This window comes from Antechinus flavipes, chromosome 1 (genome assembly GCF_016432865.1).
Source record: "Antechinus flavipes isolate AdamAnt ecotype Samford, QLD, Australia chromosome 1, AdamAnt_v2, whole genome shotgun sequence".
Lineage (NCBI taxonomy): Eukaryota > Metazoa > Chordata > Mammalia > Dasyuromorphia > Dasyuridae > Antechinus > Antechinus flavipes.
The window spans coordinates 640,560,064-640,577,221 of record NC_067398.1 but is presented as its reverse complement, the minus strand read 5'-3'; the positions used below and the strand labels follow the sequence as shown (position 1 = coordinate 640,577,221).

The window sequence follows — 17,158 nt, the reverse complement described above, 5'->3', positions numbered from 1 at the left end:
CAGACCCTACCTCCTGGCTTCCTTTAAATTCTACTACAATCCTAACTTCTAAGATTTTCCCAATTCCTCTTAATGTTAGTGCCTTCTCTCTGAGGATTATCTCTCAATTACCCAGTCTCTTTTTATATATATAGATGTTTTTGTGTTATTCCCCATTAGATTATGAGTTCTTTGAAAATATGGACTGTTTTTTGCCTTTTTTTCTATTCCTAGGACTTAGCAGAGAGTATGACATAGAAAAAACTTAATATATGCTTGCTGATCTGATTTTAAGTAAATGCAAGATGTTTTACAAAAGTAGCACTCTGTAAATATTAGTTAAATAAGTATAGGCTATATCCTATCACTTTGTGACAAGAATAGTTTTAAAATACCCATATATACACATGTATGTATGTATATATACACACATAGATATGTATATATATATATGTATATACATATATATATATATATATATATATATATATAAATATATAAAATTTTAAGCAAAAAAATCTAGAAATGTAAGATGCTGAACTAATCACAAAGATAAGAGATAGCCTGTTTACCATGGACAAGCAAGATATAAACTTTTCATAGAATTGATGCAATCTTAAGAGATGGAAGGGCTTTCAGATGTCATTTAGTCCAATGTGTACCCAAAATGAATAATCTCTATAGCTGTACTTCTCAAAGAGGTTTTAGGAACTCTTTGAACTCTTAAAAATTACTGAGGACCCCCAAAGACTTTTTGTTTATACAATATTAGACATTAACCATATAAGATTATAAACACATTAGAAATCAACTGATATTTATTAAAATATCTTAGTATTTTTAAGAAAATGGTTTTGACCTCACAGACCCCAGGAAACAGTCTTAGGGACACACTTTGAGAAATACTGCAGTATGACATCCTCAACAAATATCCAACAGCCTTTGCTGGATTTGGAATAAGAACTAACATTTATACAGTTCTGAGGTTTACAAAGTGCTTTTCAAATATCATCTTTTTTGATCTTGACAACAATCCTGAAAGGTAGATATTAGGGATAAAAGTCCCTGTTTTACAGATGAAGCAGACAGAGGTTAAATGATTTATGTGCGGTCATACTGCTCCTAAGCGTGTGTCAGGATTTGAACTCAGACCTTACTGATCCCAGGTGGGAGGCTCCATCCATTGTGTCACCCAGCTACTTGTATATAACTCTTTACTCTTCAGGCAGCCTATTTACCTTTTAGATAATTCTAATTATTTGGATTTATTTCCTCACATCAAATACAATCCATCTTCCTACAATTTTTTCTCAGTTTAATTCTGCTTCTTGAATTTCATGCAAAACCCATATAATCTCTCTACCATACAAAAGCCTTTCAAATACTTGAAGACAACCATCAAGTCTTTTCTCTATGCTAAATTTCTACAGTTATTTCACCTATATCTTTTATGGTCTGGTTCATTCTGATCAGGGATACTCTCTTGATCGCCTGAGTTCCACCATCATTTTTCAGATGGCAGACAACAGCAAAGTTCTTAAGTCAAGATTCTAGTTTCAGGTAATTATTTTTCTGCTGTTCCCCCAATACTGAAAAATACAATTATTCTTCCTCCATTCTTTCCCCCCAATACCATGAAAACTCACTGATAAGCAAAAATTTTTAACTACAACTTCTTTCTCCAAATACACTGTAAAGAGAATTACATGGCTGCTAAAAAAAAGTTTAAGTGCGTTTAAAATAAGGAATTAGTACAAAGATAAATAACCAGGTTTGGTTCTGCTTTCCATTAAGTGTTTACTCTGACATACTAAGGATCTGACATTAAAACTGTATCAAACATTCAAGGTAATTCCAATAGACTTGTGATGAAAGAACCATCCATATCCAGACAGAACTATGGAGACTGAATGATTGTGGATACTGAATATAAATCAAAGCAGTGTTTTCACCTTTGTGTTGGAAATGTTGTAGTTCATTAGTTTTTTTTTTATTCTTTCTTGTGTTTTTTCCCCTTTTGATCCGATTTTTCTTACAAAGTGTGACAAACATGGAACCATGTTTAGAAGAATTGGATGTGTTTAACTTATATTGGATTGCTTACTATCTAGAAGAGGAGGGAGGAAGAAAGTGGGAGAAAAATTTGGAACACCAGGTTTTGCAAAGATGAATGTTGAAAACTATCTTTGCATGTGTTTAGAAAAATAAAAAGCTATTATAAAAAACCACAATAAAACTGTATCAAACTACAAATAGGAACTCTTCTAGCTCTAAAATGCTATGACTAATTAATAATTAGATTTTACTATTATCACATCTAATCATCTTTTGAATCCCCCCACTGCAGAACACTATAACCTGGTTATTTGCAAATAAGTTATAGACTGAATATTTGTTTTATGCAGGGCTGGGAGTTCTTAATTGTGATAATACTAGAATCATAGGATTTTAAATGAGGGTCTCAGAGTTTATCTAGTACAGATGAGGAAACTGAGATTTAGGGAGGTCAAATAATACAACAGAACAATTCTGATGCTTTACAGATGAGGAAACGGAGATTTAGGGAGGTTAAATAATACAATAGAACAATTCTGATGCTGCATTAATACAGTGAGAATGGGATTTGACTAGCACTTTAAAAAAATGCTTACCTGTAGTACTTTCTCAGGTTTGAAGCACAATAAGGGAAGGTGAAGGTCCAGATCTATAATGGGGCTATCAGGATCTGCCCGTGAAGGAAACACTACCTGTAGTGGCTTCATGTTAAATACCTGGGGAAACCAACAGTAATTAAACTGATGCTATGATTCAGTAGTTTCTTAATGATAAACATGGCAGTTTGCAAATAAAAAAAATCAAGAAAATCTAAAGCAACAAAATCTCTAATCTACTGGTAAGGGAGTAAAGGGGGGTTCCCTGCATTAAAAGAAATTCTAAAAGAAATTCTAAAATTCTAAAACTAATTTCTAAACACACAATACTATTATATCATGTCATGATCAAATAATAATATTTATTCAATCCCCATTAACATGTTAGCTCCTTGAAAAAAATAATTTTCCCTTGTTGTTGTAGTATATTCCTGGCACTAAAGCACAGTGCCTAACACAAAGTAAACACTCAAAAAATGACTGTGTTAGTTGGGTGATTCAGGCACATGCATTAATTCAAAATAGGCTAACTCATGTGTCATCAAATAGAAGTCTTTGAAAATCTGCTTTAATAGGTAAAAATGATCAATAACTGTCATATCAATTGTTGGCACGCAAAAGAATTCTCCTAAAGGACTTAAAGAACAAGTTGTATATGTTCTATAAATATTTACATTTTATTGACTTACTTAGAAAATCCTTTCTTGCCCAAGGAGAGCAAAAGTAAGCTTACTTATAGATTATCTGCTTGTCCACATTATCATAAAATCAGTGAAGTTCAAATTTATCAAATTACTATGTTCCTGAGTGTTTCAATTATACCATTTAACACTTCTTGAAAACATATTCAACTTAAAAAAAGTTGTAAGAATGAAAATATAATGCACTATAAAAATATTTACAAATGTCTTTTAGAAAGAAAAAAAAGGTCAAAAAAGCTAATTGTTAATTCATCTGACAGAGACAAGAGACAGGTTGCTTGATGTTCAACTTCATATTAGAAAATGTCAGCTAGGAACAATTGAGTATTTAATTCAGTTACAGCACAATAAGAGCAACTATACAAGGCAGGGTTCCCAATAATATTGTATTCAGAATCTTACTTGTTTTTAATCAAGTATTCTGCCATCAGGGAAAAAAAGAATTCAAGAGATGAAATAAAGTAAAATATTACCATATATGGCCTACCAATGGTTAATCACAAAGTCTAAGTAGAAAACTATCCTTGTAGATGAGAAGAAAAATTCCTGAATTGTTTCCCACATTAAAAAAAAAAAACTTATAATGCACAATGGGAGACACTGCTTAACTTCTTCCCAAATATTTCATTTAATGTCACGTAGACATAGATTTTGGCAAACCTACATTTCAATTGAAGTCTCACAATCTTAATAAGCACAAGGGCACTGTACAGTTCTCCTCATGGTTATATTTATCAAGGAATCTGAAATGAACTTAAAATATGCATTAGCTTCCTTTTTTGGAAGTTATATTTTGATCTCAGTCGAATATTGTTTAGGAAAAATCAACCAACAATAAACATGGAGGGATTTTATACTCTGCTCTTTTCAGTCAACTGAGTAACCAGTTTAAGAGAGGAAAAAAAGGATAAAGAATACTATGGAAAATTGTTAGAAGTGTGCTGATTTTCTTCTTATGTTTGCATCAAGAACATTCTTAATATATTTATAGATAATTTTCATAATGATTTTATAATTTGTTTACTATTGTTGTGTAGTATTGGTCTGTCCCTCTCATTTACAGAGTATTCTGGGGAGAAACAAAACTGGGGATGTACTATGTCAATCTCCTGAAAATTACAGGGTCTCTTCATTGAGATACACTCTTCTTAATCAATAAGCATTATTAAGTGCTTACTACATACCAAGCATTGTGCTAAGTCTTCTACCAAAAAAAAATCTCTTAAGAAGCACACATTCTAACAAGAGAAACAACATATAAATAACTAGGTCCATACAAGATAAAGATGGACAAAAATAGATCCATAATGGAGAGATAGGTACAATAATCCACTGAGGAAAAACTAGATAGATGAAAAATGCTTGTTTTCAAATTTCTGATATAGAATTGGAAGTCTAGTTCCTTAAGTTAGTATATATACAAGTATATATTTAGGACTCTATAGATACAATAAATTAGGCTCAGCTGAGTAAGAGCAAGCTGGATTGTATTTAGGAAATGGTGTATTTTGTTTCCAATAATTCCAAGCTGGTTCTTGGCCGAAAATCCTACTTTTTTAATGAAAATATTCTGGACATACTATCCAGCTATTAATTTTGGAATATACCAATCTCTTTAGAATCAGAAAAATGATGAGTAATAGAAGGGAAATAGAATGATGTATGGTAGGTATAAACTATGGCATATTTCTAAAGATAATATATATAGCCTGGAGATGTTGACTAAGAAATACTAGATGGAGGCAGCGAGGTGGTACAGTGGATAGAGCACCAGTCCTGAAGTCACGAGGATCTGAGTTCAAATCTGGCCTCAGATACTTAACATTTCCTGGCTGTGTGACTTTGGGCAAGTCACTTAACCCCAATTGCCTCAGCAAAAAAAAAAAAAAAAGTAAAAAAAAAATTCTAGATGGAAAAATTATGTAGACCAGTCATGTGCCAAGAGTAAAGGAGATGAAATGTCCACAGTGTTGCCTGGCAATCATGGAATGTGGAGGGAAAAAACCAAACCAATAACTGGAAAGAATGCTTTGAGATCTCTGGATGGATGGATCCTCTGTGGAAGATCTATGTCACAATAACATACACAAATACCGCATGGATAAGGTGCCATCTTCACAAATGAGGGAAATAAATTATAGTGGATGGCTAGGATTTACATAGTACTTCAAGCTTGCCAGAATGCTTTACATATGTGAGCTCACTAGATGAGTGAAATCCAATGAAATGCTGAAGATAACCCATGTCTCCAATGATCATGTGCGATTTTAGTTCACCAACGGAGAGGGCCTCTAGCTAGAACCAAAGAGCCTACAAAAGCATTTTCTCACTACGTTTCTAGGGCTCTAGGTTCAAATGTGCCACTGATAAAAGTGGTAAATCACTTAACTTCTCTAAAATTACCCATTTGTCTAAAATGAAAGAATTTTAAAACTGGATAGGGACCAAATCCAAAACTTCACTTTATAGATGAAAAATTCGATGACCCTAAGAGATAAAGTCAAAAGTCCTCCTGACTTTCTAAAGACAAATGTAGGGGTCTCTTGACACTTTCCTCATTAGGTGGCTAGTTATTGAATCACAATCAGAATTGGAGTCTCCAGTCTCCCAAATCAAGGTTGTCACTGCTACACAATTATGATCAGCTATCATTAACATCCATTTCTACAGAGATGCTGTCGAGATTTCTGGATGAGAGAATGCCAGAGCAATCAATATTTATGAGACTCATTTAGGAACACATTAGCAGATTTTTTTTCCTCCTGAATTTTAACTTCCTGATGTTAGCATCAAGTAATGCTAAAACACGTCCTCATTCCAGAGAAATGATGTACAGTATTGAAACAGGAGCTGGTTCATACTCTGATTAAAATATTTCCTAATTATGTGAGTAACAGGAAAATGCAGTGTGTCTCAAAATTCTTAGTGTGGTTTTAAATTTCAATGGTTTATGGTTATTAATAAAGTTAATAACATAAAACCACAGTAAGACTTTTGAGATACCCTATGTGAATTTCCTCTTCTATAAAGTGAGTAAATTCTTGCATGAACATATTACAAAATTGCTATGGAGAAACAGCTTAGTAATTTAGAGGAAAAAATATAGGATTACATATTTGGAAGGGATTTTAAGAGATTACAGAGTTTAAATCTGGCCTCAGACACTTAAGACTTCTTAGCGGTATAACCTGGGCAAGTCATTCAATCTCAATTGCCTCAGCAAAATAAATAAATAAAAATTAAAAAAAAAAAAAAAAAGAGAGAGAGAGAGAGATTACATAGTTCAGGAAGTCTAAACCTGGGTTTCACAAACTTTAAAAAATTTTTATTAAAAAAATTTTTTTATAACTGAATTTCAATATAATTGGTTTCCTTAGTAATCTTGTTTTAAATGCACAAAACATGGGGGGGGGGGGGGGGGGGAGGAGGGAGGGAGGGGAAAAAACGAAACATAAGTGATTGCAAGGGATAATGTCGTGTAAAAATTTTCCTGGCATGGATTCTGTCAATACAAAGTTATTATTAAATAAAATAAAATTAAAAATAAATAAAAATAAATAAAGGCACAAAACATGCATTTAAAAACATTATTCTAAAAAGGGACTCATTGGCTTCATCAGACTGTCCAAAAAAAAATTCAGAATCTTTTGATCTAGTCCAATCTCATTTTACAGGTAGAAAAAATAAAGCCCAGAAAGTTTAAATGATTTGCATAAGCTCACATAGCTAAAAGATTGCCTAAGAGCCTGAACTTCAGCAATGTACTGACACAAAGTTCAACATTCTTTCCATACATGCAATACATGTTTTCTATCTAATTATAACCATTAATTTGTCATTAGTACAGACATTGTCACATTTCACATGGACTTCATCTGGAGAACTAAGCAAGATTTAAGTACAATTCTTATTAGTGATATCAAAGTGATATTTTATTAGGTGAGTTTATATACTAAAGTATTATAGAAAGATTATTAACTCCTTAGCTACTTACCAGATGCAGTGGTCCAGGTGGAGGACTAGGGATTAAAGACAATTTTGCAGCAAAATCTTTTATTCGCTCATCAACATCAAAATCCTTACAAAACTTCAGCTGTGCCAATAAACTGAAAGAAAATAGTAATTTTTATTTAGTGAGAACCAAACTATAAAATCAAACACTCTTAATTAATCTACTTAATGTCATCATCTGAAAAAGTTAAAAGCTCTAACCTAATAGCAACAGTGCTGAAGAAAATTATCAAGAAGTTTTACTTCAAGATTTTATTCTAATCTCCATGCATAAAAATCTAAAATTTTACTACTAACAAGGATTACATCTTTTAAATGGTTATGGCCTAAGAAGGAAGCTATACAAAAAATAATTAAGATATTATAATTTAATAATAAATGGTGATAAAAGGTGGTGGTAAAGTCATTCCATATTTTTTTCAGATGACTCCTCCTTCCCACTCAACTCTGTAGCCAAAACAGTCTACATGCTGCTCCCCTAAATCTAAATTCTATCTCTCACCTCTGTGTCTTTTCTTCTGGCTTAGAAGAAACTCCCCAAATCATCCCTGCCTTTTTTAAACCTATAGATTCTTTAAGGTCCACTTCAGGTGTTTCCTCTTAGCTTTTCCTGATTCTCCTATAAAACTACATCTATATCTATGTACATGCTGTTTCTCTCTCTCTTTCCACCGAAGAACGGAAGCTTATCCAGGAAAAAAAACTATTTTTCATTTTGTTTCATGGTCATGTGCTTTGCACATAGTAGGTACTTAATAAATGCCTGCTGAATGAAAAATTCTAATTATTACAGACTTTTTCCTTTCTAAATCTGCCTTTCTGCAGTTTCTACCTACTATTGCCACAAACCTGCCCATCTTTCATCATTTTCAAAATGCTCTCTATTAATCTGTTCAACTCCACCTGCTACCAGACCAGCTAAACTACTCTCCGGATGCCCCTACTACTTCTCCTCTCTTAATTTTAACCCTTCATGATCCAGCTTCTAAAACTGCATTCTCTAAAAATCACCAACAATTTCTCATTTGCCAATCTAACAGCCTTTTCTCAAACTACCTCCTTATTGAGCTCTCTGCATCATTAAACAATGTTGATTACCTTCTTCTTTCCTCTTTGACTTTCTTTTGACTTGTCTTTCCTTTTAAGTTTTAAGGCTACTGCTTTCTTCTGGTTCTCCTACCTCTCTGACTGTTCTTTCTCAGTCTCTTTTGGTAAATATTTTTGATTGACTGATAGAATCAAATAGAAGAAGTCTGACTCCTTTTTCATATACCATCATACTTAAAGCAGCTAAGTCTTTCTTCAGCTAAAAATCCCTTGCTCCTTCTTGCCCACTAATCTGATATGTCCCTCTCAAGAGCCTGCCTGGACCCTGTTTTTTTTTTTTTTTTTTTCTCCTCTCTGCTATCTCACTTGGTGATCTCATCAGTACTCATGGGTTCTAGCAATAACTCTATGCAGATGATTCCTAGGTCCATTTGTCTAGCTCTAACCTCTCTCATGAGCTCTAATTTGGGGATATCAACTCTCCTTTGGATGTCTTGGAGTTAATGTTCCATTGACATCATAAATTTAATATGCCTAGAAGATAACTCATTATCTTTCCTCCCAAGGCTTCCTCTTTTTCAAACTTCTCTGTTGACATCAAGGTTCCACGATAGTTACTCAGATTCATCATAATCCTAATTTGTCACTCTTTTCACTTTACTTTTTACTCCATGTATGTTTCTATCTACACAACACATTCTATATACATCCTCTTTTTTTCTCCATTGCACAGTAATCAAGCCCTCATCACCAATCATCAGGACTAATGACATAGCCTTCTAATTGATTTTCCTGCCTTAAGCTTTTCTGCATTCTAATCCATTCTCAACTCAGTTGCTAATGTGATTTTTCTAAAAAGTAGGTTTGACTACATCATCTCTCTACCCAAAAAACTCCAGTGGTTTCCTAGGATCTGCAGTGTGAGATATAATGTCCTATATCAGACAATTGAAACTCTTTATAACCTCTACCCTTCTTTACAGTCTTCCATGTACTCTATAATTGAGTTATATCTACTGTTCAATGCACAGTCTACTATTCCATTTCCAAACTCCATGTGAACACTGGCTGTCCCTCATGCTTAGAATGTTCTCTTCCATCACCTCCATCTATTAGTTTCACCTGCCTTTCTTTAAAACGTAGTCCAAAACCCATCTTCTAGAGGTCCCCTCCTTCATGATTCCCCAACCATCTGCTACTGCTTTCCCTTCCGAAATGACCTTCCATTTATTCTGCATATATCTTGTCTGTAGAAGGTTACTGACAGGCTATCCCACTCATCAGAATGTGAACTCCTTGAGATCAGGGACCATTTTTGCTTTTTTTTTTTTTTTTTAATCCTCAGGGCATGGCATAGTATCTGAAAGCTCTTAGTAAATATTTCAATAGAAGAATCAAATAGAAGTTTGACCCCCTTTGCACATATCATCATACTTAAAGCAGCTAAGTCTTCTTCAGCTAAAAATCTCTAGTCCCTTCAAATGATCCTCAGAGGGCATGACCCAAAGGCCATTCATCATCCTGATTCCTTTCTCTGGACATTTTTCCATTCATCTTATGACATTTTCTTCTTCAAATGTGGTACCCAGAATTAAACTCAATATCCCAGATGTGGTCTGCTCAGAGCAGTGTAACTTATTACTTTCTTGGTCCTATATACCAAGCTTTTCAATAAAACCTAAGATTATAACCACATCATGATTCCCACATCACTGAGATTTCCAAAATTCTGGTCTAACCATATCTTCATATTGTATTTATGAAATTGGTTTTTTGAACCAAATATAAAGCTTTACGGGGACCCCTATTAAATTTCATCTTTTTAGGTTTGTCCAATAATATAGCCAATCCAAGATTTTTGCGAAACCTAAATAACAGCCAGAAAAGGCTCTACCAGGAAGTGGGTCAATAGATAAGAGTGTTGAATACTTGAATACATGGAGATTTGAGTTCAAAGTTAAACTCAGACATTTTAGTAACTGAGTGATCCTGGGCAATTACTTAGCCTCTCTCCTCCTCGGTTTCCTTTGCTATAAAATGTGAAGAATAACAGCATTTACCTTTTGGGGTTGTTGTAAGGATCAGGTGAGATATTTATAAAGCACTTTCCAAATTTAAAACTGCTTAATAAATGCTACCTATTATTATTACTTACTAGCTTCGTGTCATCTGTAGATTTAATAAGTAAAGTTAGGTAACATTTAATGTGACATTTTTCCTAACTAAAGTCTGAATAAAATATTCTATTTATGAAAATATGCAATAATCAATATGCTTCTATCACTAAAGCCTCCAGTAACTGTCCAAAGGAAAGGACAATGATATTGACCTTTCTAGTGATTATATTCCCCAACATATATGAAAATAAAGGAAAATGTACTTTAACTTTATATGTTATACATTTCATAACAAGACTCTATCCACCCCAAACTAAGCCCAACACACTTTGCATACACATCCCTCTTGTAAAGGACTGTCCCCATAATGAAAGAACAGATCCTAATTTAGGAATTATTAATTTTTTTCTCCCTATAGACATAAGCTGGTGTTTGCTTTATAGAATCAATAAATTTGCTCATCAATAAAATTGTTCATTTTGTCATTAGTTAATAACATTAGACATTTTTATAATGGAAAAAGATAGGAATCATAAATTTAGTCAATTTCATATGTACAAAAGGTGTGACTATAAAGTAATGAGAGTCTTTCATATGTGGCTCAAGTTATCAACATTTCTCAATTACTGCATACTACCAATGAAACTGTTCTTATGATGTGCATTGTTTCCTACATTGCTCATTATATTTTGTTTTTTAAATAAAATATAAGTGGACAATGTATAAATTATTTGTACCAAAATGTGGCCAGAAAAAAATCTAAATAAAAAGCGAAGGCAGTCCTGTGATTTAACAGAGTATTAGATAATTTTTCCTAATACTTGTCACTTATTTTGACACTTAAAAACTGGTATTACTAATACAAAGAAATTATCCATAGTTCTTACCAGGAAAGACAATCTCTGAAGGCGTTATAATATGGAAATCTAGATATAAGACAAATAGCAAAAGGTACAAAGCAGCTAACAGCATGCATGATCTGCCCAGGTAATTCCCAGTGTGTTTTGCCATTGTAGAAGCAATGTTCATCCTGAAAGTAAAGTTAGATGATTACTATCTTCACCTTTCTGGCACTATACCTCTTATAGTAAGTTTTAGGTAACTTGTGACAAGCAAAGGAAGATGAGTTAGTACAAGCCAAGGGTTGGATTTGGAATTAGAGGAATCTTGGGTGAGAATCCGGACTCTGCTGCTTTCTGTGTGACTTGAAGCAATGGTGTCAGTTTCCTTACCAAAAATCAATCAATAAGAGTTTCTTAAGTATATACTAAGTGTAGGGCATTAACATCTGCTGGGGATACAAAGACACAAGGAAAACAGCCCATCCTTCTCTCTGTCCTCACCTTCCACCACATATGTATATGTGTAAGTGTATACATTCTATTAGAAAAGGTAACAAATGCATACATGCACACCTGAACATATACATAATCACACACGATCATTCTTATAGGTCCACAGAGAAACACACATGTGCATCATACATGTGACCACATACATGCCTATAACATACAGATGTGCTTCTGTGCATACTGCACACTTACATGTGCATGTGTAGAATAATATTATGATATCTAATTTGCATGCACATATTAATATATACACAGGCATACATGCCTATATTCATGCATGTACATGATGTGCTCATGGTATAGATGTATGCACTGGCATGTTATAGATGCACTAATAAATTACATGTGAAAGCATGCATATTAATACATGTTTTATAATCATACATGCAAATAGAAATATACCTATATGTCATTAATATTTTTAAATAATTGAAGGAAATGCTAAGTTTTAGTTAGAGGTTAATGAAAGTAAAGATATTACCTTTTTCCCATCTAAATTTTTGGACCCTGTAAAATCCATCCATCAACTAGGGAAGGGATCATAGGTTAGAACCCCCAGCCTTACAGGATTGTTGTGAAGATCAAGATAATGTATGTACTTTGCAAACTTTAAAGGGCTCTATAAATATGAACGGTTACCTTCAGGACACGCCTTAGTTGAGGTGCACTATTTAAGACTCATTTTATAGAAGAAAAATCAACAAGTCAATTGCATAGTTGGGAAAAAGGCAGCCAGGATGCCTGGACTATTTTCTTGCTATTTTAAGCTACTAGATTACCTTCTCTAAAGTAGTGAAGAAGTCCTGAATAGTGAGTGTAATTGGCAAACAGCCACATCAGCAGGGCATAAAAATCATTAGGTAGTTATAACTTCCTTTTAAAAGTGCTTTAAAATAAGAAAATTTCTCAGATCTACCAAAGTATCAACAGAAAATACAAAATAGAAATAACCTACTTGTACAGGTTTGTAATATTGTGCAACCACACCATACGTTCTGTTCCCACATACATCAGTAAGGACCAGGAAATGTACCCGGTCTTCCTTGGGTTCAGGAGTTACACAGAGTCCTCCTATAAAAAGAAGGGGGAGGAAGGGAAGAGAAAGAAGAAGGAAATTCTCATTAGTCAACAATATAGCACAAATTCTTAAGAAATATGGCACCTATAGCTAGCACAGCACAGGACTAAACTCCTCTCAAAGCCTTCCTTTATAGAAGCCAAAATTGGATTTCCAGTTCACTCTAGTCTTCATCTACAACTGTGCCTGCTTGCAGTTCCACAGAACAATTTGGTTTTATGTTAGGCACCCCTGGTGTTCCCTCCCCCATCAGACTGTAAGCTCCTTCCTGAAGGCAGGAACTAATATTTATTAAGCACTTACTATGTCTGCGCCAAGCATTGTGCACTTGGGGATACAAAGAAAAGCAAATAGTCCTTTTTTTTTCTTTTATTATTTATTTATTTTAGTTTTTTTCTTTCAAGGCACTCACAATCTAAGGGAGGAGAACATACACAAATAACGATGTAAAAACTAGATTGTAGGATAAAGCAGAGATCATCTCAGAGGAAAGCTATTAAGTAAAATAAAGGAGTACTGGGAAAAGCATTTTTGCAGAAGGTGGGACTTTCATTGAGACTTGAAACAAGCCAGGAAAGCAAGGAAGTAAAGGCAGAGAATTCCAGAAAAGGAACAGACCTTCTTTTATGTGCAATAATCATTAATGGCTACTGTAAACTGTCATGAGTCAAAGATATTATGTGGGTTAGTGGAAAAAGCACTAAACTTTAGAGCCAAAAGACAAGAGCTTGAATTTTAGTTTCCTCCTTGTTTCTGATCTTAGAGAAGTAATTTCATTTCTCTGGGACTTAGTTTCCTATTCTGAAAAATGTAGGTGCCTCGGCTTGCCTCGTGTGGCTGTTATATGGAAATGCACCATATCAATGTGAGTTTTTATTAATTCCCTTTGCACAATATATAATTTAGTTTTCACAAATATTAATTAGTAATATTACTAGTAGGTAAAATGTAATATTACTTCACATTGTGCTTTAATATTGTTTTCCTGTTCTTTGAATAAAAAAAAATTTAGCACATGGAAATTTCTTTAATATTTTAATGAGATACAAAGTAATAGTGAATACACAGATAAACAATAATAATAATGACTAGCATTTATATAGTGTTTTCAGGTTTACAAAGCACTTTACTAATGTTATCTCATTTTTGGTCCTTATAACAGCACTGGAAAGCAGATATTATCATTCCCATTTTATTGATGAGGAAACTGAAGTGAGCAAAGGTTAAGTGATTTGCCCAGAGTTATCCAGCTACTAAATATCTGTCTGAGGTTGGATTCAAAATCAGGCTGACACTATGTCTAGTACTCCATCTACAATACCACCTCGTTGCTTTTAAATTTCTGTGGCGATACATAAATTATACTACAATATAGCCACCAAAGTAAGTGTAAAGTAATATTCTTTTCACATATGAAGTCTGCTACTGAAAAGGGCAGAAAAATAACTTCTGAACCAGGGGAAAAAAGGTAAAATCCATGTATGAAGAAAGTTTCTCTGTTAAAATGTCAGGGAAAGATACAGACTTAGAAAACTGCCCCTCAGATGAAAGTACTAAAATGTCCTGTTTGAGGGCAGAAAAATGAGTAAAGCTACAGATCCCTGTAGTTCCTTCACCCATTTATCTGCATGAGACTGTTCTCAGAACTTGAAATGTTAAAACTGGCAAATGAGTCAATCAAATAACTGTTTGGAGACTATGGGATGATTAAATAAGGAGCACTGGTTTCAAAACTACAGAAAGATGGGTTTTATGAGATTACCTTCTAAAGGAAAGATAGACCACTGACCACAGGGGTAGGGATAGGAGCATGTGGTAATATTATTTGAGGCACTGAGAGTAGTAGGGAAAATTCTAGTGGTGAGAGAATTCATATTATAAAGACCCTAGGAAGAGAATCAATCTACATAGGAAGGTTTCAGATTGGAGTTTGCTGTTTGGAAGACAGATAAACTCCATTATTAGTTGCTCTCTTATTTGTATATAACTGGTTTGTACGTAGCTGTTTGCATATTGTCTCCCCTATTAGACTGTGAACACTTTTGAGAGCAAGGATTGCTTTTTGCCTTTCTTTGCACAATGTATTTAATACCTATGCTAAGTCCTAGGATACAAAGAAAGGCAAAACAAAACAAAACAAAACAAAACAAAAAAAAAAAAAACAGTGCCTGGCATACAATAGGTGTTTAATAAATGCTAATTGGCTGGTAGATTATTTTTGCTTTTGCATTAAGTAAACATTTTATGCTTCAGAGCTGATAGTTCCATGGTAGTTCCATGTTGAATTAGGAAGCACAACAATGGGAGCTCAGAGGACTCAGCCCTGAATATCAGAAATCTTCCTACTATAGAGTTACCTCTAGGACCCTAAGAGAGTTTGATTTCTGGCCATGAGGTGATGGCCCACCTTTAAGAACTTTAAGAACTGGTGAGAAGACACACTGGGGTAAGCAAGTCAGTCCAGAAAGAGGAGATAGCCCTATTCACAGGGAGGCTATATAAGCATAACAGTAAAATCTTACAGACAAAACGCCTTTTACAGAGCACAAAAGGAGTGAGGAAGCTGGTACTTTAGATTTACTCCATAACTGGCCAAACCACAGTCATGATCACTGTAACCACAGGGATCTGGCTTCAATGACTGCATATGATCAGAGTAAAAACAGGGCAGGTAGAAGTGGGTAATTATACTTTTAACAAGAGGTGCTTAGTCTTGATGCTCTTCTACTAAGTACTTCAACCTCTATTATTACTAGCAACAAACATGCCTGGAACAAGATTGTCCTTCCGTGGGAATCTTGTGTCCTCAGGACAGTTCTGCACAGAACTGCTGCAGGAACATCTTTGTTTTTATTTGCACTACCATCATGAAGAACAGTTGGAGATAGGCAGGGGGCAGCATAGGTAACTATGGCCAAATCAAATGCTATAAGGTGAACAGAATTTTGGGGGAATGCAAAAGCTTGTAAAATCATCTGCTAAGCCTTCTTGAGAAATTAAATTAATCTGAAAGTTTTAGCAGCATTTATCAAAACAATGGAATTGAGATGCATTGCTGTTATTTAGTTGTTTCAATCCTGTCCAATCCTTCAGGACCTCTTATAAGGTTTTCTTGGCAAAAATATTGGAAGGGTTTGCCATTTCCTTCTCCAACTCTTTACAGATGAGAAAACTGAAGCAAACAGGGAGAAGTAACTTGCCCAGGTTCACACATCTGGTAAGTGTTTGAGGTCAGATTTGAACTCAGCCCAGTGCACTATCCAATGTATTACCTTGCACCTCGCTATCCTGAATGTAGATTATATTATTACAAAGAATGACACATATGAAGAACATACAAAAATATGTAGAATGTCTAGAAAAAATTCAAAGTGAAAAGACACAATTAAAAGAATTATATACATACTAACTCCTTTATGCCAAAACATCTGATACAATGTATACATGAATGTAAAATCACAAGGTAATAAAATTAATAGTTATAATTACAATAGCTAACAATATATAGCATTTTAAGATTTGCATAAGTATTTTACACGTCATCTCGTTTGATCCTCACAACAACCCTAGAAAGCAAGTACTATCCCTATTTTACAGAGAGGAACCAGAGGTTGAAAATGATTAAATGATTTCTTCAGAGTTACCATGGCTTGCATGGGTCTGAAGCAGAATTTGAACTCAAGACTTCCTCATTGCAAATCCAACACTTTATCTATTGTGCCACATAGCTACTTTTGTCCTAAAGAAGTTAGTTCACTTTCAGTTTTCATTATATAACAAAGCTACATTAAAGGGCTTAATTATTCACCTAGTTTGGCTTCTTGACATGTGCACAGTTTCAGCACAGGTTGATGCTATGAACATTGTGAGAGTACTTTAAACAAGGGCTGATTTTTTTGCAACAAATTATTTTATATGAGTAAAAAACAAGCAGCTTTAAATTTTAAAAACCCTATAATTGAGGGGGTTTTTAAGTGTTAAAATATGATATATGATTGTGATGGAATACTATTGTGCTATACAAAATGATAATCTCAATGATCTTAAGAGAAACATGGAAAGACTTACAAAAAATAAGGAAGTGAAATGAGCAGAACCAAGAGAAGATTGTACACAGCAACAGCAATATCGGTTTAAAAATGACTTTAAATGAATGTTACAAATATGCAAACTAACTATAAAGGACAGAGAAGAAATTGATGAGTAAAATGATGCATAAAAT

The 17,158-nt window shown here is 34.0% G+C and overlaps 1 protein-coding gene across 1 annotated transcript in view; it reads right to left on the bottom strand.

Annotated features, from left to right (window-relative positions):
• DENND3 (DENN domain containing 3) overlaps nt 1-17,158 on the bottom strand; it is a 126,273-nt gene that overhangs the window by 71,285 nt on the left and 37,830 nt on the right. The window contains 4 exon segments of the mRNA XM_051971156.1: nt 2,631-2,750; nt 7,326-7,437; nt 11,394-11,536; nt 12,814-12,929. Of these exon segments, the coding sequence (XP_051827116.1) occupies nt 2,631-2,750; nt 7,326-7,437; nt 11,394-11,536; nt 12,814-12,929 (491 nt within the window).